This window comes from Ruditapes philippinarum, unplaced genomic scaffold (assembly GCF_026571515.1).
Source record: "Ruditapes philippinarum isolate M1 unplaced genomic scaffold, ASM2657151v2 ctg5535_1_1_1_1, whole genome shotgun sequence".
NCBI lineage: Eukaryota > Metazoa > Mollusca > Bivalvia > Venerida > Veneridae > Ruditapes > Ruditapes philippinarum.
The window spans coordinates 25220-49549 of NW_026855820.1; the positions used below are offsets into that span (position 1 = coordinate 25220).

A 24330-nucleotide genomic window follows, 5' to 3' on the forward strand; every position below is an offset into this window, starting at 1 on the left:
CATTTCATGCACATTTACATAACATGGTATTCTATTCTAGGCACATAAGGTACCTAGTATTTCTGGCAAATGTCTGTACAAGTATCTACACAAGTACATCTGGTATTTTAGGCAAATGTCTGTACAAGTATCTGCACAAGTACATCTAGTATTTCTGGCAAATGTCTGTACAAGTATCTACACAAGTATATCTAGTATTTCTGGCAAATGTCTGTACAAGTATCTGCACAAGTACATCTGGTATTTTAGGCAAATGTCTGTACAAGTATCTACACAAGTATATCTAGTATTTCTGGCAAATGTCTGTACAAGTATCTACACAAGTACATCTGGTATTTTAGGCAAATGTCTGTACAAGTATCTGCACAAGTACATCTGGTATTTCTGGCAAATGTCTGTACAAGTATCTACACAAGTACACCTGGTATTTCTGGCAAATGTCTGTACAAGTATCTACACAAGTACATTCTAGTATTTCAGGCACATGTCTGTACAAGTATCTACACAAGTACATCTGGTATTTCTGGCAAATGTCTGTACAAGTATCTACACAAGTACATCTGGTATTTCTGGCAAATGTCTGTACAAGTATCTACACAAGTACATCTGGTATTTCTGGCACATGTCTGTACAAGTATCTTCACAAGTACACCTGGTATTTCTGGCACATGTCTGTACAAGTATCTACACAAGTACATCTGGTATTTCTGGCACATGTCTGTACAAGTATCTACACAAGTACATCTGGTATTTCTGGCACATGTCTGTACAAGTATCTACACAAGTACATCTGGTATTTCTGGCAAATGTCTGTACAAGTATCTACACAAGTACATCTGGTATTTTCGAGACACATGTCTGTACAAGTATCTACACAAGTACATCTGGTATTTTAGGCACATGTCTGTACAAGTATCTACACAAGTACATCTGGTATTTCAGGCACATGTCTGTACAAGTATCTACACAAGTACATCTGGTATTTCTGGCACATGTCTGTACAAGTATCTACACAAGTACATCTGGTATTTCAGGCACATGTCTGTACAAGTATCTACACAAGTACATCTGGTATTTCTGGCACATGTCTGTACAAGTATCTACACAAGTACATCTGGTATTTCTGGCAAATGTCTGTACAAGTATCTACACAAGTACATCTGGTATTTCTGGCACATGTCTGTACAAGTATCTACACAAGTACATCTGGTATTTCTGGCAAATGTCTGTACAAGTATCTACACAAGTACATCTGGTATTTAGGCAAATGTCTGTACAAGTATCTACACAAGTACACCTGGTATTTCTGGCAAATGTCTGTACAAGTATCTACACAAGTACATCTGGTATTTCTGGCATATGTCTGTACAAGTATCTACACAATTATATCTGGTATTTCTGGAAAATGTCTGTACAAGTATCTACACAAGTTCATCTAGTATTTCTGGCAAATGTCTGTACAAGTATCTACACAAGTACACCTGGTATTTTAGGCAAATGTCTGTACAAGTATCTACACAAGTACATCTAGTATTTCTGGCAAATGTCTGTACAAGTATCTACACAAGTACATCTTGTATTTCTGGCAAATGTCTGTACAAGTATCTACACAAGTATATCCAGTATTTCTGGCAAATGTCTGTACAAGTATCTACACAAGTACATCTCGTATTTCTGGCAAATGTCTGTACAAGTATCTACACAAGTACATCTAGTATTTCTGGCAAATGTCTGTACAAGTATCTACACAAGTATATCCAGTATTTCTGGCAAATGTCTGTACAAGTATCTACACAAGTACATCTGGTATTTTAGGCAAATGTCTGTACAAGTATCTACACAAGTACATCTAGTATTTCTGGCAAATGTCTGTACAAGTATCTACACAAGTACATCTAGTATTTCTGGCAAATGTCTGTACAAGTATCTGCACAAGTACATCTGGTATTTCTGGCAAATGTCTGTACAAGTATCTACACAAGTACATCTGGTATTTCTGGCACATGTCTGTACAAGTATCTACACAAGTAAATCTGGTATTTTAGGCACATGTCTGTACAAGTATCTACACAAGTACATCTAGTATTTCTGGCAAATGTCTGTACAAGTATCTACACAAGTACATCTTGTATTTCTGGCAAATGTCTGTACAAGTATCTACACAAGTATATCCAGTATTTCTGGCAAATGTCTGTACAAGTATCTACACAAGTACATCCAGTATTTCTGGCAAATGTCTGTACAAGTATCTACACAAGTACATCTAGTATTTCTGGCAAATGTCTGTACAAGTATCTACACAAGTACATCTAGTATTTCTGGCAAATGTCTGTACAAGTATCTACACAAGTACATCTAGTATTTCTGGCAAATGTCTGTACAAGTATCTACACAAGTACATCTAGTATTTCTGGCAAATGTCTGTACAAGTATCTACACAAGTACATCTAGTATTTCTGGCAAATGTCTGTACAAGTATCTACACAAGTACATCTAGTATTTCTGGCAAATGTCTGTACAAGTATCTACACAAGTAAATCTGGTATTTTAGGCACATGTCTGTATCGAGTATTTCAGGTTTATGTGTGTGTATGTTAATTATTTTAAGGCATATCTGTGTATCTGGTATTCCAATCTAGTACTCCAGGTACATGTGTTTATCTCATATTACAATCTATGTTCCCAGTGAAAAATCATTAGGTTTCATAACTTAGCCTTATTCCTTCTCAAGTGATTGACAGACAAAAAGTTTCCTTACAGTGCAACTGTGAACATTGACATAATAACCTCAAAATAAATAAGGGACATCTCTTATAATAATGTCTGATCAACCACATAGAACAGTAAGCCAAAATGTACTCTAGCTATTGGTCAAACGAGCTTTAATGGTCAATGCAACTGTTACTATGACCTTTGACCTACTGACCTCATGGCCCTACTAGGTAACATAAGCCATGGATTATGCATAGATCCCTTACCTGCCCAGTTCTAATTATCAGATTAGTGAATAAGAATTTCACCACAACATACTTGTTAACACAAGAGCACATGTCAATGTTTGTGGTTTAGTCTGTTGTCATTCAAATAAAATTTTTTTAGTCAGAGTGCGGATCTATCAATTCCTTTTCAAGTTTTTGTTATTGTTTGGACAAGAAAAAAAGAGATGACAAAACCATATCAAAGGATGCTGCAAATGCTAAAGTGGCAACATATGAATGCAAAAGTTTCTGTAATAATGTAATAACTTTGTCAAAAGTATGAAAATTAGCTCTATTCTGTCACATTTTCCTTTGAAAAGAAGTATCAATACAGAATACAGACTATGAATGTATGGAAACACAGGAAATTTTGACACAATAGCAACAACAACTTAACTAGCTTCAGCAAGTAAAGTAGAAAATCTCAGCTAGCAATTAAGAATATCCTGAAAATAGCTTTAATCTGCACATTTATTTTGGCAATGCTTAGATTTAAAGGATAATAGTAAGTAATATAATATCTAAATATTTTCCTTAATATCAAAGCAAAATGCCTCGATCCAAATCAACAAAGAAATATTCAATACTTCAAACTTAAAAAAAATAATGAAGAGTGACCGTGAAAAAGACAATTGTGTTAACATTCCTAAACTATGTGACTCTTTTTAAATCTCTCTGTTAAGGCCGGCCACATTGCATATTAGAATTAATTTAATGAAAACATTAAAATAAACACTGGTGAAATTATGTTTTGAATCTCAACTACTAAAATAATTATCATGATAAAAATGTGCATGAGTCTGGAGGCATGTAGCTTTGAGTATTTTTTTTAAGCTTTGAGTTGGACAGTTACTGTTGCAGATATAATTGAGCCGTGTCATGACAAAACCAACATAATGGGTTTGCGACCAGCATGGATCCAGACCAGCCTGCGCATCCGCGCAGTCTGATCAGGATCCATGCTGTTCGCTTACAAACCCTATAACAAGAAGAGAAACTGAAAGCGAACAGCATGGATCCTGATCAGACTGCGCGGATGCGCAGGCTGGTCTGGATCCATGCTGATCGCAAATCCATTATGTTGGTTTTGTCGTGAAGCGGCTCATATATCTAGAGTAATTTGATACAATATTAGGTATGTTTTAGAATGAGAATATATTAATTTTATTGACATGTATTCAGCATATGATATTGAGAGTATTTAAGAGATAGCTTGAAATATGTATACTGGTAGATGAATAATAGTAATAAATGTATTAAAATATGATTCAATCACGATTGGAGATTTTTCTACATAAAAAAAGAAGACCTGAAGCATGTGTAAGTTCACAATAAGACACGTTCTCATTCCTTTATCTGTACAATATGCATTTACGTAAAAAAAACAGACTTTGTCCTTCCAAGATATATGAATTTACACAATAAACAATCCTGATTGAAACAATAAACAATAAGTTGGAGGGACATAAAAAAAGGTTTTCAAAGATGGTATTCTCCAAATGTTTGTGCAAAACGTAAATTTATCTGCATTGTATATTGTTGGTTTTTTTTCTCTTCTTGAGTTTATTCTTTGTAGTAAAACTAGGTAATTAATGTATGTTCTAAATAAAAATCACTTTTAAATATATTGAAAAAAGTATACCTTGGTTGTATTGAAAACAATTTTTAAATAGACTTTAATTGCATTGAACAAAGGTATACCTTAGTTTTTTTTTCAAATTAGGTTGACTTTGCTTGTTTTGAAAATTTGTAGACTTTGATTGATTTAAAAAAGGTGGACTTTGCTTAAACTGAAAATTAGTTAAAATTTTAAAGTATTGCAAAATTGTAAGAATTGATCAAATGATAAAAGGTTAATGTTTGTTGTTGTGAAATAGCGAGATTGTATAGAAAACAAGTAAAACAAGATTGTTTTGAAAACTGATTTTATCAAAGATAGGAAGCTTTTGTTTGCAGTGACTGAATATAGTCACAATTTAGCATTATGAATATTCACTGTATTATGTTGACCGAGTTCAGTTAACCAGTAAGTTAACCAGTTTAGGTATAAGTTCTATCAATCAGAATGATAATTACATGACCTCACTGATATGCTCCATGTTAACATAGTTATTAACATTTGTTTTAAATCTCAACATCTGATCTTTAATGGTGACCTTGACATGAACTCTAACATGAACTAATATAGCCCTCTTCATACAAATTATTTTAGGGAAAAAAAACAAACCAAAACAAGTGGGGAGTGATGGCCTAGTGGTTAAGGTGTCTGCCTCTCAACCCAGAGATCATGGGTTTGAGCCCTACTCAGGTCACGACCATGTTTCTTCATATGACACCAGTACTGGTTCCAGGTTCCAGGAAGCGGACTCAAAAGTGATTAATATAAGTTGCAAGAACTTGTTTTGCAATCGAGCTTAAATAAATATGTTTAAACCAAACCAAAACAAACAAGAGCTGTCGGTAGGACAGCAACGCTCGACTATTCTTAGTGCTTGATAGTAAAAAAAATGCTTGATACAGTTACCTCCTCCTGTTTACAGGTTGGGGTCATGATGGTGAACAAGTGTGCAGAGTTTCAAAGCCATATGTCAATGGACTTTGAAAATATTTGAACTATTACAAAAACTTTAACGTAAATTCTAAGTCAAAAAAGGGGCATAATTCTGTCAAAATGCTTGATAGAGTTACCTCCTCCTGTTTACAGGTTGGGGTCATGATGTTGAACAAGTGTGCAAAGTTTGAAAGCCATATGTCAATGGACTTTGAAAATATTTGAACTATTACAAAAACTTTAAAGTAAATTCTAAGTCGAAAAAGGGGCATAATTCTGTCAAAATGCTTGATAGAGTTACCTCCTCCTGTCTACAGGTTGGGGTCATGATGGTGAACAAGTGTGCAAAGTTTCAAAGCCATATGTCAATGGACTTTGAAAATATTTGAACTATTACAAAAACTTTAACGTAAATTCTAAGTCGAAAAAGGGGCATAATTCTGTCCAAATGCTTGATAGAGTTACCTCCTCCTGTCTACAGGTTGGGGTCATGATGGTGAACAAGTGTGCAAAGTTTCAAAGCCATATGTCAATGGACTTTGAAAATATTTGAACTATTACAAAAACTTTAACATAAGTGGTTACGCCGACGCCGACGCCGACGCGGACGCCGACGCTCGGGTGACTGCAATAGCTCTACTTATTCTTATCGAATAGTCGAGCTAAAAATGAGAAACCCATAAATCATAAATTCCAGATTTCAGTAATTCAATATGTACCAATACTCCAAACAAGCTAGTAAATACTTTGCATGTATTTTTCTGTTATCCTCTCATCTCCAACCAAAACATAATGCAACAAATCCACTGTCAACAAGATATAGTTATTTACTTTCTTTGTAATATTAGCTCAAGATTCAGAACAGAAAATTATTTCAATACACAAAATTAGCAAATAAGCAGAGATCCACAATATTCCCTTCTGGGCATTATTTCAGGCACGAACGGGCACCCAAGTAGAACCACTGACGTTCCATAAGTTAGCTAAATAGCTTTCTCACACGAAAGAATCCAAAAACCCTTTTGGAATTCAAACCCACAGCGCCGAGGGGCAAGTTTTTTTTGCAGTCACTGACCTTACTACTCGGCCTTAATACTCATCCCCTTACGACAATATTATTCTTTCAATAAATTAATTATTTTTTTGTCACTGAATCAATAATTAATTGGAATATTGTTTAAAATGGACTGTCAATCAAACACATCCTCACAGTTAGATTTTTAGCAAAAAATGTGAAGTAAGTCATGGAATTAGAGGTCAGATCTTATAAAAACTGAACAAATAGAATGCTGGTTAAACAAATAAAACTTAATGTCAAAGCAGATAGTAAAATATCTTCATAATCTTCAAAGCAGAAAAGAATAAATCAGTTTTAGTAAGAAATATCACACAAATACATACCTTTTCTAAAACCTGTTCTTTAACAATCATATTACGTGTTACTATCATATAAAGAAAAATAGGTCCCTTATGTATTTTATCATCAGGAAGACACCAGGTCTATGGTGTGATAAAATACATGTCTACATGGATCATACAACCAAAAGGAAGAAGCTTCCAGAATTTAATGTGGAATAGCCCTTTAGTTTTTCTAAGCTTGCTGTTATAATTCCTCACCTGTGCAAAGTGCTTACCAATCAAACAAATCTACAGTATATCTGATCACTTTGTGGTAAATACCAAGCTTGGTCAAAATATATTAGTTCATGCAATTTACTGTTTATAATATCTATTTTTAGAAGTAACAATAACCCCCTAAACTGTTAATGATAAGTTCTAACTATCATTCTAACATGCCTCACATCATTCCCTTGGCAAACAAATTCATTATTACACGATATTTTCACAGCATAAAAAAGGAATGCTACTAAGACATATGATATCAAATAAGACGTCAGATATGACATTAATAAGACGTCAATAAACCAAACAATGTCAGGAAAACAACATCTACCTTCAGTGTAGTTCAACATATTTTTTATAAATTTTCTTTTTATTAGAATGTTAGAATGGAAATAGATACTATTTTTCCTTGCACTATAGTACAATAATGCAAAATTTATTGTTCAAATGCTTGTAATTATGCACTCAGGCATACGGCCTTAGGGCGGGATTATATCACTACTCCATGTAGTTCAACATATTCTTATCAATTCTCTTTTTTTAATTAGCAAGTTAGAATGGAAATGGATATTATTTTTTCTTGCATTATAGTGCATTATCGTTCAAATGCTTGTAATTAATAGCTCAAGTATACGGCTTCAATACAATAACAAACAAGAAGGCCATGATGGCCCTGAAATCGCTCACCTTTATATAGGCCCCTGGGCCAAGACTAATTTTTAACCAGGGGCTTTTATTTGAACAAACTTGGTAGACACCCATTAGAAGATGTTTCATGATATATATTTAAGCTCTAGCTATTTGGGATTTTTAAAAGAAGATTTTTTAAGTTTTTACTATATAAAAATAAGGAAAATCAATGACTCCCCAGGGCGGGGCAAATTTTGACCCTAGCTGGGCTCACGCTGTCGGTCGCCATAGTCGCCATTTGCGATTATTTTATAAGATTGGCGATTATTTTTGCATTTTGGCTACAAAATCTGGCGATTATTTTTTACTTCCAACAGTGTTTATATAAGGTGTAAAAATCGATAAGAATGTAGTAGACCCAATACCAGCGGGGTGGATTTAATTGAGTGTCAACTTTTAATCTGTCACGCGCTGGGTGATAAAAATACATGCGGGATGGAAAATTCTATAAGTAGTACTGTACTTGAAAGATATTGTCCAGCATTATAATAGCCATCAAATATCCGTCAATTAGCCACAAAAATCGTCTTAAAATTGATAAACTGGATATTGACCAACCAAAAATTTACCGTAAATTGCAAATTTTGATTTTTTTGTTTTAAGCTGCTTTACTAAATCGCCAGTGGAAAACAATGATAAAATATTTAAAAAGTATTAACTTACAAACAACTATTTGCACAATAACCAAAATTGTGAATATTTCTTCAGAAAACAGGAAAAACCCGATTGTCACATGTTTTCGCGACACCAATAATTTTGATATTTATTTAAAGGTGAAAATAAGGTATGTTCTGTTTAAAAATCTTAATTATTATGGCAGAGTATTACATTGGTGATGATGACATTTTTCAGTAAGTTATTCAGAAAAAAGGCTGCATTCTGTGAATGAGTTTGCAAGTGTTATTTATATACCTAGATCTACTCCAGTAAAAGCAGTTCTGTGTGAAATGTGGAAATTGACAGTGGTTATAGCTGACAAAATTTGATTAGAACACACAAAAGAAATTGTCTGATAACGGCATTATGTAAAGTTATAATGAATCTTTAATATTATTGTTATACAGTAATTATACTATATAACATGTTCTATAATAGCAATCAAAGTTGTGGTTTTATGTAAAAAAAGGTAGTTAAAAAGGTAGTTATCAATATACACAAATGTATCAGTTTATTTGAAAATCCTTATAAAACTGAAAACGTTTTATATGGAATGTTTATTTAATCAGCTGCTTATGTTGTTAATCGCTTAATCGTGAATAGTCCGCTGAACTTTTGGCTATTATTTTTTTAAGTTAAAAATATTGGCTATTATCTTATTTGAGCCAGTGTGAGCCCTGCCCTAGGGCATTTATTTGAACAAACTTGGTAGACACTGACTAGATTATGTTTCATGCCAAATATTTAAGCTCTAGCTCTTCCAATTTCTAAAAGAAGATATTTTAAGTTTTTTCTTTCAGCTGCCATGGCAACCAGAGTTCTGCTTGGAATTAAATTATTTGAACTATTTTTGAAGTTGTTGACTACCAAAGGAACATTCCTGTGAAGTTTGGATGAAATTGGCTTAGTGGTTTATGAGGAGATGTCGTTTAAAGTAAAAGTTTACGGACGGACGACGGACGAAAAGCGATCACAAAAGCTCACCATATCACTTTGTGACAGGTGAGCTAAAAAATGGCAAATTCACTTCACAAATTAAGCAGTGTTAACCTTTATGGATATCAGTCAGGTTAGTAAAATGAAATGAAAATAATCATTAAAAAGTCACCCACCATCATCAGGTATCATCTGACAGCCTGGGGCATTTCTATCTATCTGATCACAACAGTTGTAATGTCCTAGAGTCTTTGTCCATACACCAGTGTGGTACTTAGGTAGAAATGTTACACCAAGTTCTTTAATAGCTGGGAAAAAAAATTCACTGACATAGTAATATACATTAAATTGTCTATACACCAGTGTGGTACTTAGGTAAAAATGTTACACCAAGATCTTTAATAGCTGGAAAAAACAATTCACTGACATAGTAATATACAATTTATTGTCTATACACCAGTGTGATACTTAGGTAGAAATGTTACACCAAGATCTTTAATAGCTGGAAAAAAACACTAACATAGTAATATACAATGTACATGTATCCCATTAATTTTTCCTGATCACTTGAGTTATCCATGATTTTAATATGTCACAAGTACTTAACTTGAGTATTATACATTTAACTGTACATATAAAAATCTAAAGCATCTACTGGTATTTTACTTTCCTGTCTGATATTAATATATAAGAGCTGGTTAAGAGGAGATCACCGTATCAACAATTACAATTTTCCTTATTATACTTACTTTGTTTTAAGGTATCAACCCATTTCTTCTGTTGCTCCGCACTCTGAGCAACAATGTATAAAGTGTAATAACCTTCCCCCTTTTCTGTTCTGTGCATTATCTATTGAAAAAAAGAAGCATTATCTATTGAAAAAAAGAAATTGAAACCCTTATAAAGCATATTGTTTAAATCAGTCTCCATCCAACTATTGCAAGATAGTTTCAATTTGAAACATATAGGCTTCCAAATAAAGGTTCAGTGTTAGGAAGTAGTATGTGTTTGTAAGCATAACACAAGAAATGGCAAGACATGGTACAGTGATTTCATTTATCAACAGTGTATAGACTTCTCACCACAGGTGGTGTCATATGAGGAGACATAGTTGAGTCTTAGTATAGCTTTAACCCACGATCTCTGGGCTAAGAAGCAGACACCTACATTTGCTTATCACTAGATCATCTCAGGCAGTATTCAACACCCATTTATAATAAACTCATTGTTAAATTTAATAAAGTTTGATGTATCATCAACCAGAACAAAGGGTGATGAATGTAGATTTGCATTAGAAATTTTGAACAGAATTGGGAAACTGGTAACAGTACTAAAAGCAGGAGAAAAATGCACTTACAATCATAGGGGTACAAATCAATTTTGACAATTACCATCATTTGCTATGAAACAAGTAAAAAACTAGAAATGTGTCCATAGGACACGGATGCCCCCACACGCCACTGTTCTGTCAATCTTATGACTCTAGGTCAAATATTTTTTGGACTACATGTGCCTTAAGTTGAAAACTAAAAATCAACAAAGGGCCATAATTCTGTTAAATTTGGACGCAGCGAAAATTCCTTCCTTTACTACCATCTAGACATTAAGGTTGTTCATCCCTGGAAGTTTAAGCAAAATCTGCCATCCGGTTTAAGAGGAGTTGCGTTCACAAAATTTCTACATAGTACATCGTGAAAAAATCAACAAAGGGCCATAATTCTGTTTAATTTATGCCCCCACATTGTGGGGGCATAATTAAAATAATTTCGTTTTTTAAATATGAAGAATTTCAGAAAGTACATGAGTTTAAGTTTCAATATTGCAATGTACATGTATTGTTTATTTATTCATTTTTAATGGGGAATTTTTGCCAAAGGTAGGAGGAAAAATGTTCTTTAAGGAAAGTATCATTGGACACAAATTTGCCCAAAACAGATAAATTGCTAGTTATACTAGTTATAAGATAGTATGAGACCATACCTGAAAAACATTGCTTTTATCATCCAGCTTTCCATCTTCCACAGTTTCCACTGTTTTTACATTATTCAAACATATAGTACCCTTTGCTTTTGATCTTTTCTGTAAATAACAAATGTTTACATATAAGAAACAAAGAAAATAATAAATTATTAGGGCTTCTTGAAAATGGCAGCAAGTTCAATTTTTTTGTAACATTTCGTTCATACAATTTTCTCACTTCTTTGTGTTGAGTTTTAAGCCACGCTCACACTCAGTTCATACAATGACAATGTACATTAAGCTTTAACCTACTAGAACTGTAGAGGGTGAGCCATTGCCATCTTATAGTATGGTGGCTGATTTTGTGCTAAACGGCGCATTGTAGCAATGTAGTCTTGTCATCCTGTCGCCAACGAAGCACATCAAACAGCGCATTGTCATGTGGCATGTTGTTGCAATGTCACATTGAGGATCAAATCAATTTATAGAAGGATTTGCTATTTGTATATATATACATAATTATGTAAGCCAAGCGGCAGGGCAACAACGTGCTGCACCTCAACACACTGTTTGGCGTGCTTCGCTAGTGATAGGACGACACGATGACAGTGCGACAACGTGCCGTTTGGCTTGCTTCGCTAGCAACAAGACAAAAAGGCGATAACAATATAGATTGTATTGTAGCTATTGACAATGCAACACACAAAGTGTACCAAATTAGCCACCATAGTATAGAGCTAGGCCAGTCTGTATGTGCAGTCTGACCAGTCTTTATACTGTTGGTTGACAAAAAGTCAAATTTTCACCTAGACATCCCAAAATGATAATGAACAGTTCCAAAATGGAAGTCGGTCAAGGTCATTTAAGACAATTCCAAGAGTAATGCAATATTTTACAAAGGCAAAGAAGGAAAATTTAAAGTAGTATAGAAAATTTCCTTAAACTTTGCATGATTAAAGAGATTTAAGATTCATGAAGCAAAATTGATGAAGAAAAATTGGGGTCAACATCATACCATTTTGAGTTACCTGTCCCTAAAACTAAGTTTCTTTTAGGCCACTTTCTGGAGAAGATACATGTTACATATTGATACATTATTTCATTGCCAATTATTTTTCATTACTTCCTTTTCTGTCTTTAAATAAAGTTACTTGTTGAAATATATTTTTACTAGGCTTCAATAAGTAAACATATTGAATTTTTCTTTTTATTTAACTTACAGCTAAAGTTCCACTGTAATATGTGAGGCTACTGTCAGTGAGCTGAAACCATCGTTCCTTATAACTCTGTGACGTAAATACTGTTCCTTTGTTCATTGCCCTCTTTAACATGAAGTCCATCAAAATTTCCTTCCCCTCGCGACTCATTTTTCTTACACCTTATAGATGTCACAACCACAAAATAAAAACTATGTCACAATGAATGCTTATCATGGAAAGGTAAGCTTGATGCTCTCAGCTGATGTAATGTATCCCATGGTCCTTTGCTTCTTTCCTGTAATACAATTTACATGAAAGATGTTCATGTCATATAGTATTATGAAACAAAATCATTCTATATTTAAATAATCATTTAAAAAAAGTAGTGTTGGCTTACTGGACCAATTAACAATGTCTTCACGAAGAACACATAAAACATAATATATTAAAGAATTAAGATACAGATAGTGAGAATGGTGTCAGGAATCTACTACAGGACCTTGAAACCCACAAGCCATCTGGGCCAGATAAGTTACAAGCTGATTTTTTGCCTTATTTTTATAGGCAAGTCAGCCCATGTTAACCCCAAATCTTCTAGAAAAGGGATTGCAGCAACCCTGCTAATTATCCACCAATGTCATTAACGTTAATATGTTGTAAAACACTGCCACACTGAAGTTACATCGCACCTGGACATTAAGGCCCCCTCAGTTACACGTTAAAACAGATTCGTTTCGATTTTCATTTGTAAACGTATACAATAATTTTTACCGTTTAATCGAAATGACCATATTATCTTACAAAATATCTTATTGATTGCCTGTATTCATGAATTCTATTAATTCTAATTGGTTTATTCCAAAGTAAAAAAAAAACGGAAATTAGGTGTTTACATCCCTCCACACAGCATTACGGTGCAATGATCGCTTGTGACATTTTTGGTAAAGTTGATTTTATTTTGATTTTTCAAAACAGCAAAATGAGGATACAATGCAGAAAATGTGTGCTGACTCAATCGTGATGAGCCCTGAACATTCTTTATTTGTACATGTGTTAAAAAAAGAAAGTAAGTCATCATTTGCGACTTGAATACATGTGTAGTATAGTACATAGATGATAGAAGTACATGTACCACCGTTTAAAGGGTATTGTTTCGGTTCTTAGTAATCGTGTAAAAGTTTACAAAAAATGTAAGCGTTGGAGCCTTACTGGTCATATATACATATTGGCTGACCAACAACATGGCTTCAGGAAAACTGTAATATAGCAGAGGAGTATGTCACAATTCAGAACTGTTCACTATGAAAGGGAGAAGATGTATAAGCAGCCGGATAGTTCAATCAGTAGAGTCACGGAATGGCATTTGAACAAATATATGTTGCTTAAATCCATTGCTCTTTCAGTTCACTAGAAGACTGGAGTGTATGCCTGAATGTTCAGCTTCCAAAAGTTTTTTTTTTTTTTAAAGTTTGGATTCATAAAAAGTAAATTATGAAACAAACTTGGAAAACATAAATGAGCTAAGTTAGTTTTCTTACAGAATTCTCAGAGAAAAGGAAGAAATTGAATGGTAAACGTAATGTAAAATTGTGTATACAGTGACATTATTTAAGCATATAATGATAGACATTTAGTACACAACTTTATTTCCCAACTAGTTTTCCAAGGTGATCAAAAATTTGCCAACTTTGCGGAAATTGCCAGAAACACTACAGCATATATCAACCATCACCAGAAAACATAAAAATATAACACACCCATTGACAGTTCCTACATTAGTATATAAAATGCGTAAATAAAAACAAAGGTATACTGGTCGGAGAGATAACTCCGACGCATAGATAATCCCGTCACTTGATAAATATAATTGTTTTAGCTTTGTTTTTCAACAAATATGCACATGATCACCTAACAGTATAGGAACAGGACAGAATGTGATGATTTGTTATAATTTGGTAGACTTTTTAATGTTTTTCAAATAACCTAAACTTTTTGTAGGCAAAAACTGCTTCAAAACGTTCTTTTTACTAAATTACAGTAAGGTAGTTAGAAATGTATTGACCACAGGCCTCTGACTTGGGAAAGATTTTTGAAAAATTGTTTAAATATTTACAAAAAATAGATAAACCATATAAGATGTAAAAATAAATTATTGATGCTGATTTTCCAGTCATTTTTTACTTAAAAAATTAAGTGTCGACTTTATCTACTGTTGTGGGGTAAAAAGACCATGTTTTGTATACCTCATTCAAGACCTTCAAGAAGTACCAGATTCCATTTTCATACATAGTTTTTGTGGTGTAATGTAAAGTCTTTGAACTGAACTTTGTTTAGGTGGTTAAATATTTAAAATATACTGGAAGATAATTAAAATATTGCAAAAAATATGTGATTTAGTGTCGGAGTTATCTCTCCAACCAGTATAAAAAAAAAGACATATACCCAGCAAACACCCGACGTTGACACAACGTTGGATCAACGTTGAATTTTGGTCGCGACGTCGGTGACCTTCATACAACGTTAAACCGACGTTGAATCTCCGACGTCTAACAGACGTTTCATTTTGACGTCGACTCGACGTCGGGTTTTGGTCGGTAATCTGACAATAGGTGAATTTAGTTTATGTAACCAATATATATATAAATGAAAGCACAAACAGCTAGAATTTTGAATTTAAGTTTAGAAAGGGAAAAATGATATATTTATTTTCTCTATCAAAACAATAACAGTATCACGTGGGTGGCTACGTACGATATTCGATAGCTAGGTGGCGCTCGGTAAACGGATAGTCGCAGATCAGTATGAAATATATTTGCTCTATTTTCGTTTAAATAATATCTTATCTCCTCGAATTAGTCTAAGTAGTGTTTATATAATTTACAATGAAGTTGTTATCATTTTTGAGGGCTTTATTTTATAGTTGTAAATAATTTAGTAAATTCGAATTGGCGACATATATCGGATTTGAAATTCAATTGTATTGGCGGACAAAAAACAACGAGTTGACAGACAAAGTTGAATATTCCAAACAAAATGAAAAGGTAGGCAAACATTATATATTGTTTTCAATGCTAATTTATCACACACCCGTGCCGATTTTGCGACTCCGTAAATATGGTATTGCACGGCCGTGCATATATTTTGACGTGACGTCATTAGCGTTATACAAACATAGTGTAAAGACGCGCTAAATGTTAGCGCTATACTATAGGCGCGTCAATGAAAAATGACTCTTTTTTCACTATAAATGGTCTTAATTTTTTGTATGTGATAAATAGAATATTAAATTCGTGTAAGTTCATTACTGAATTTATTGCACTCGTTGAATAAAATAATATTATGCTCGCCAGAGGCTCGCATAATATAATTTTATTCAACTCGTGCAATAAATTCAGTATTGAACTTACACTCATTCAATATCCTCTATTTACCGCATGTTTGCATGGATTCGATGGCTTTTTGATCATTGTAATGTTTGACTGGTAAAACCTAATGTCACGTGATTTCGCGAGATAAACATTTTTGTTTCCTCGTAAGAGCACTGAATTATTTACTATAGAACAGTCTGTATCACCGGATCATTTTTCCCACACTATATCGCCAAGCCAAATAAATGCACAATCAATGGTAGGAAATATCCTAGCAATTGAAATCAATAAAAAGTTAAATGCAGTACGTTAGACTCTTATTATTCAAATGCTGGTAAATAAAATTCCCTCTTATTTCTTATCAACATGAATTTCCCTTACATAAGGGGCCAGTCATTTACACATGTATCAGATGCACAGTTTGATTTTGATATCTGTGTAGTTGTTAAACTACTCGTTGTTAATTGAAGTACTTTACCAATACTGTAAGCATACCATGTGTTTCTTATATAATGATAATGATTCATGGCAATTGATACATGTAAATGATACGGCTTTGGTAAGATATATCTGAAATCACATTGTTTTTGACTAGCTATCTTTTTATTAATGTAATCAAACAACATATTATAAATCAGAAAACACATTATCATAGTTATAAATCAATAAAAGTAATAGTTTGTTAATTAGCCTGCTTATCAACAAGTTATATGCTCGTATCATAAAACGTTTGTACACTAAGCCAGTCTGTCCAATATACACTTAGCAGATCGGATCATGCTGGGCAGAGATGATATCTATAAAAATTACAGTAACATGTGAATTTCTTTGATGTTGTATGAAAATTTGTATAAATTACATTGAATATAAAAAATAACAATGTCAATTTTTTGCGGGAGTAGAATTAATTTGGTATTTGTTATGTTAGTTTTTCATGCCCTTATGAGTTAACTAAGATTAATAGTATTTGGATTTTGTCTATTGTAGTAGACAAACATCCTTCCACTACATGGTTTAATTCTAAAATGATTATATTTCGTCTTTCAGATTGTGGAAATTATAATAATTCAACATCTGGCAAAAGTTCAGGAGGAAGATGAAAGTGTTAAAAGGAAAAGAAAAATGAAAACCTACCAAGATTTTGTGACAGGTATATTTCAAAATATTATAGAAAATACAGTGATCTAATTACCCTTGATTTTATAATGAAATTCACGAAGCCATTTTTATCAAAATCAATAAATATATAGGTACACTTAACTACATATGGTTTAAACTAGATAGAAAATAATAAATATCTTTTTTTAAGTAGTTGGAGAGTTTGTCAGAATTTCGTTAAATTATAATATGTAAAAGTGATTCATTTCTTGCACTTGTAACTGATTATTTTATTATTTTTTTTTTAATTTCAGAAAGTGTGATGTGATCTCAGGTTGGAGAGGTAATGATACGCTTAAAGTATGCCCCAGATCAACACAGTGGAGGAGGACGAAAGAAGATACATTAACATTGCTATTTATAGTAATAACAAAATATTCAGAATATTGTTCCATTTAACATTCAGATCTAGATTCAGTTATAAAATACAAAGACAAATATACAATCAGTGAACTGGATAGATGATTGGAAAATCCCAAAATCAGGGTGATCAGTTCATGATCAGTGGTGATATAAAAAAAAACACATGATATGGATGTTTACTATACAAAATGTCAGTGGTAATATTCAAGAAGGATTTTGTGTATCTAATTTCTAAAACATGCTTATTTAATACATAAAGCGTTATTTAAGTACATACTTTCAAGTTTAATAGTTTCAAAAAATATTATGTAAATCTTGCATTTGTTATCGTACCAAATTTCTTGTTTGGAACTTGTGATTCCGAGTATACAAATAAATTGCTAAAATTATAAGAATGCTTATTTGTTTACCCTATTATGAAAAAAAATCGTATTCCAAAAGTTTTGAATGAGGTAAGTGTCTAAATCATGGTCAGAAAATTTGGTTAGATAAGGTTGGATTATGGTCAGATAATGGTCAGAAAAGGTTGGATTATGGTCAGAAAAGGTCGGATTATGTCCAAATAATGGTCAGGAAAAGGTTGGATTATGGTCAGATAATGGTCAGAAAAGGTTGGATAAAGGTCATTATATGACGTTGTATAGACGTCGGTTTTCTGACGTCTAAAAAACTTTCAAATCCAACCTTCTGCCAACGTTTACCCAACGTCAGGGTCTAACGTCAGTACAACGTTGGTACAACGTCTTTTGTTTGCTGGGTATCGAGTTGTATCCCTTATCTTCGAGTAAAATCAATATCTCAGAGTCAGACTCTAATTAATGCTAAAACAATACAAATTTTGCCTTTTTAAAACCGCTAGTTAATTGTGATTAACTGTCCAATTTTATTACACCAATGAAAAGTTTGTGATCTTATAGCTTCATCTAAGGATATAATTCAAGTTCAACATCTCTTTAGACACTAAAAGTATTTAAATTAATTGTTAAAAGCTACCACATATCAGGTCATTTTACATACGATTTATACAGAGATACGCAGCCCATAATCTTTACACACAAAATAACTGATAAGAAAAGTCTGTTGTCTGCTAATTCGGAAACTGTCAACTAGTGTATTGATTAAATGCCAAAAATTTAATACAATTCTGAACATTGTTTTTTAAAATTTACCAATTACTTGGAGTAATTGGACCCAATCAACCTATGCATATGCAATGTCATTTGCACTTTATCAATCAACTGAAACCTTCAATTAATCTAACCTAATTAATCAAAGCAAATGAACGTGACTCTGTGCCTTTACAAAACAGGAAGTCTTTTGCTGCAAACAAAATTATTGAAGATTTCTGAAACGACACTAAAAAATTTCAGTTCGAATGGTTAAAGCGTTTATACAAATGATGGCTCTTAAACATGAGTTGACAAAAAATAATTCAAACACAATTAAAATAAAGAAAACTTACGTGAAAAAATGTTCTTGACTTTTTTTTCGCAAAGCAGGAAGTATTTTGGAATCGGTTATTCAAACGCTTGCAACGCTGTTCTTTCATTGAGCGCTTTACTAGTCAAGATCTAAGGGGGGTAACTGCTTAAAATGAGGCCCGTCTAATGTATTCTTTCGTTGCATCGACTTAATTTTATAATGCAGACTTGCCTACATTAAACATATAAATTTAATCATATTAATTCAAACAAATTAGAACTGAAAGTGAGAAAATAATGAATTATGACACATAGAAGATACGAGTGCTGTACTTAAAGTATCCCGAAACAACCAATTTTCAATCACAACCTAAATTCAAACACATTCTTAATTCTGTGGCACTGATGTCATGCCTGACTAAATTGCATAAAGTCACATTTTGTATTAACTTCAAAACTTGCAGAAATGCCACACTTGATTAATTGTCAGATGTTTTCAGAAAAACAATAAGAAACTGTTTGTTTTAAGTGACACAATATAAATTGTCCATCTTTCACTATATCAAAATAGTCACTTGTTTAAAAATAGTGTTAAAAAATTTTCTAAGCAAGTTAATTTTCTTATAAAGTATTGGCTAAAGAGTTTTACCATTTACCTCAGTCCTAGGTGTATTTAAAACATTTATTAATATGATGTACCACTGAATATTCATCAGACTTTACACGGGGGTCCTTATTAATAAAATCTTATATTGTTATCAAATTTTTTCATGTGATGATTGTAGAATAATTGTTTTGTAAGCGATACCAGCTGGTAGATCTAGACAAGTTTCCATATTTGCTAATATTATAAAGTGGGGAAGGTAAAATGGCTGTAAAGATTGGATGCATTAATCATTTTGCACCCCAAATAGCGTACTAAGAAATGACACCTTTAACTGCCTTTTATGCACATTAACAGTAGTCATACCAATGCATTGTGCTATACATATGTTATAACATTTAGTGTCAGTTTTTTTAAATCTTGAAAAATCTGTTGAAAATCGTTGAATAGACTATATATGAAGTTTTCTACAATTTTTAGTGGCCCTGATTTATCCTTAACAAATTTTCCATGGTGATTACCCTGGTGTTTGAATTTAGGTTAAAATATTCCTGGGAGTAACCCGAGTGGGTCCTATTGTTTTTATTGAATTTCTAAGAAAGATCAAGACTTGTTGAAAATGTACCAACCTGAAAATGAATAAGTGTTAATAGATGCATTAATAGCTAAAATAAATTTAAAGTATAATTTCCGCTTCCATTTATTATTGGCTAAAAACAGCTTAACTGATTGAATATTGGTTGTCCCGGGATAATTAACTAAGGTTTTTTTTTTTTTTTTTTTTTTGTAAGTGGCTATACTGCCAGTCTGCGGACATTTATAATTCGGTCCATTTATAATTTTTTTGACCAGTGATATATTGCCTATTGTCAAATTAAGGGTTTATCATATTTGAACAATATATTATATCACACACTTTATCTTTATCTAGAAAAACATTCAATGCTTCACACATGGATATACAGTATCAAGTCTGACAGAAATGACATACATATTTATTTCTTTTACTTTTGGTCAGGGTCTTTCAAATTTGAAAGACCCTGCTTTTGGTGTTTGGGTGCATCAAGTGGGTGTGTCATCATCAATTAAAGATCCTGTAAGACATTTTTATGGTTTTAGCAATATTGTAGGTTCCAAAAAGCATTATTTATAAAGATATTATCAAATTTAACATTTCATGTTAATAAAGGGAGGTAATAAAAGCTTTATTTTCTATAAAGTTTAAGTCAAATTTTACAAAAAGAAATTATTGCATTTATTTTATTGATTACATATAATATGCACAAATATTTGCAGTACATATTTTAGATATTCTTCGATGTTTGAAAATTGTTTTTTTGCATAATTATGTACATATTATATAATTTCACTTAATGTGGTTTACCACTTTGATCATAACATACAGGATCTTTAAATTCTACATATGCACATTGGAAATGTTAAAGTACGATATTGATCTATTTACCAAAGTTTATAAAAATAAGGATGTAAAACACTTAATTAATTATTTTGTTTTAGTAAACCTAAGCACGCACCGCAAGAAGGAAGTTGATATAAGTTTACGTATTATAACAAGGAAATAACATTTGTGTTCTGAGTGGTCACAGCGCAGGGAGACTTCGAGGAAAATGTAGCAATTAGATGACTACTCACAAACAAGAAGACTATCAGAATTAAATGCATGCATATACTTAAGTTCAATAGGAAGAATAAGAAAGACAACTCTTACTTTTATTTTGAACAGCGTGATAATAAGATTATATCCCCTGAATAGTACATGACGAATTTAGTGGTTCATCACCCTGACATACATGTACATCCGCGCAGTCTGATCAGGATCCATGCTGTTCGCCTACAAACCCTATTACAAGTAGCAAAACTGATAGCGAACATCATGGATCCTGATCAGACTGCGCTTAAGCGCAGGCTGGTCTGGATCCATGCTGGTCGCAAACGCATTATGTTGGTTTTGTGGTGACACGGCTCATTTGTGGATGTTTATGATAAATTGTTCTAGAACAAAGTATTAACAATTCATCATATAAATGCCATACTAAATCATGAAGAATAAACAGTTTTGTTCAAGAAATATTTTAAACAACTGAACTTTTAGATGTTTTTTCATGTTGCCTTTTTGGTTGGGTTTTACTTATATATACAATACAAAAGTCATATGAACCTAATGTGCCGATTTCAAGCTGCACGCCTTCAGATGAGCCAAAATATTTCAAGAAAATCAATATTGTGAAAAATGTACTAAAGTTTTAAGAAAGGTAAACATATTCAAGATCCAAGTTATATTTTTCATGTTATGTGCGGTTTAAGACTGATTTTGCAGTATTTTATTACCATATTTCTACTGCGTTACTAACGCAGTAAGGGCTATTTTTGCATATGTTGACGACTTTTTGGTAATTTTCTTGGATTGTAAGTGCCGATTGCAATATGTAAATTACTTTATTTGTTCACCTCACAATATTTTACTTTTAAATACATTTCCAAAATTTTCATGAAAATTAACATGAATTTAGAGGCGTGCTGCTTTCAATGCGCATTGTGAATTATTTCATGCACGGGCTTTTTCTTGTTAAGGGCCGATTATGTTCCAGGAATGCTTTTCTTTTATTTCTCAAAAACTTTTTATTTCTAAGGGTCCTGTTACAGTTCCCAAAATGGTACTAATTTGCTATTTATCTAAACAATATTTTGCTTCAGTTGCTGTTGGGCAGTGAGGAGAGTTTTAGTGATTTAGTGTTTTGTTTGGAAGTCAAATACTACTTTGTTTACATTTTACTACTTTTATTACAAATAATTTCACATTCAGCGCTACTAATTTCATGTGATAAAACACCTTGAATGTTCTAAACCATTATCTAAAAGGGATAACATTTATGTGAGCCCTTTCCACAAAAGGACACATTAATTTGTTTCTGAGGCATTACATTAAAGATACAAAATGTGCCTTTAAAGTACAAAACGAAAAGAATGCATCTAGCAAATATTTTATAGTGACAAAATACAGCACCGTGCATTTGAAACACTGATTGGCGTGCCAATAAAATTGCAATAACATTTTAAAAGAAGACATTTGAATATAAACGATTTTACCGATAAAAAAAGTTCGTCTATAGAATGACTGGGTATATTGCGTGTAACCGCGTACACCCTTACATTAACGGCATAATGAACATAAATCTAGCAAATAATGTTATATTTGACGTTTATCCAGATATAATCTTTCCTCGTTTTTGAAGTTTAATGTATATTCAAAGCTACGCTTTACAAACTTTAATGTTTTATGACGAATGGAAAACGTAATATAAATTACTTTTTTGTAAAAATCATTAAACGACTAACATAGGAAAGCTTTCAGTAGCACGGTACGGTGATATAAATTTGAGAACGAAAAATATGAACAGCACCACTCTTAAGACACGCATGCGCAATGATGTCCAAATTGGAGAGACTCACGAAGTGTGGTGTGGAACCATTTTTTATAATAAAGCAGAAGTATGAAATATGAAGGAAAAAAACATTCTCAAACCACTAACACGCGTAGTGAAGTAAAAATGCAAAGACAAAACATGTTTTGTTTTTTTTTGTGTTTTTTTTTTTTATTATTATTTTAAGTGATTTAAGCTAAAGGTCGCCTTTTGAACAGAAATATCAATATCGCTGAGGTGAATATAGAAGAGCAGGTTAAAAAAAAATTAAAAGGCTCCAGAGGGGATCGAACCCTCGACCTCCTGTTTACTAGACAGGCGCTCTAACCACTGAGCTATGGAGCCGATGAGATCGTCGGATTCAATATTAATAATAAGATATTATAATGCCAAGAGTATTAGATAACAAAAATACACACATTAATTTTGTTGAAGAAGTAGTGGTAGTTTTTTCTTTATTCCATTAAAAAAAATTAGTATAACTATATATACACATGAACGTACATGTATATAATGTCAATGTGCAACAATTAGGCTAACACTTATTTGATAATTTAAATCCAGCGTACTAATGACGTCGATAACGGCCTCCATGTGAACTCTATTGCACGAGGGTGACTACATATGGATCTCAAAATTGAGCATCGGTAGGAAAAAAATACGTGTATTTCCGCTGATTCAGATGTGCACTTGTGCCCCATATGTGAAGCAAACAAGGTAAGTCGGTAAGTCTTCAGCTTCAGCATTTTTATGAAATTCAAAGCTTTTTCAAAGAAAAAAGAAATACACATGCAATTCACCCCGTTAATTGAACTATTGGTCTTTGCGGCCAATATTACGAAACTATCGTAAACATTTTATAACAATACTTCTACTAAAATAATGATATTTCACATTTAATTAGAATATACTCTTAACCCTTTCGCTGCCAGAGGGTTATTGTTTTATTGATCACCTATTTGCCAGAGGGTTTTCTAAGAAATTACTATATTATTAATTAATATAATTATCATTATTTGTTATTAGTATTATAATAATTATATATGCTTCCAAATCTGTTAGTATAATAATAATTATTGTCGATGGTATAATTTTCTTTATATTTATTATTATTTTTATTATTATTATTATCAATTTATTATTATTACTATTATTATTATAGAAACGGCTAAAGCCGTCCATATGGCAAATACGCCGAAAATAACAGGGACGGCATAAGCAGTGAAATGGCAGTGAAAGGGTTAAAATGGGAGGGGAGGACATAACAATCTGTATATACATAATAGCATCTTGAAAACTACTGTATTTCTATAAAATAATGCTCGTGATGAAGCGTGTATCCTATCATGCCAGTTTTGAACAAATTTATCTTTCAATCTT

The 24330-nt window shown here is 32.6% G+C and overlaps 1 protein-coding gene, 1 long non-coding RNA gene and 1 other non-coding gene across 3 annotated transcripts in view; 1 reads left to right on the forward strand and 2 right to left on the reverse strand.

Moving 5' to 3' along the window:
• The window catches only part of LOC132744501 (tyrosine-protein kinase Tec-like), a gene marked incomplete at its 3' end in the record, with an annotated part of 43859 nt that extends 24798 nt beyond the window's left edge, over nt 1-19061 (reverse strand). Inside the window, 5 exon segments of the mRNA XM_060733232.1 lie at nt 9612-9743; nt 10185-10284; nt 11416-11514; nt 12615-12888; nt 18945-19061. Of these exon segments, the coding sequence (XP_060589215.1) occupies nt 9612-9743; nt 10185-10284; nt 11416-11514; nt 12615-12761 (478 nt within the window).
• Nucleotides 15373-18237, forward strand: LOC132744500 (uncharacterized). The gene is made up of 3 exons (XR_009627707.1): nt 15373-15634; nt 17009-17111; nt 17374-18237. It is a non-coding gene; the product is annotated as an uncharacterized LOC132744500 (long non-coding RNA).
• Nucleotides 19062-23222: 4161 nt separating the features above from the next.
• On the reverse strand, nt 23223-23295 carry Trnat-agu (transfer RNA threonine (anticodon AGU)). Its single transcript has one exon. It is a non-coding gene; the product is annotated as a tRNA-Thr (tRNA).
• Nucleotides 23296-24330: the final 1035 nt, after the last annotated feature.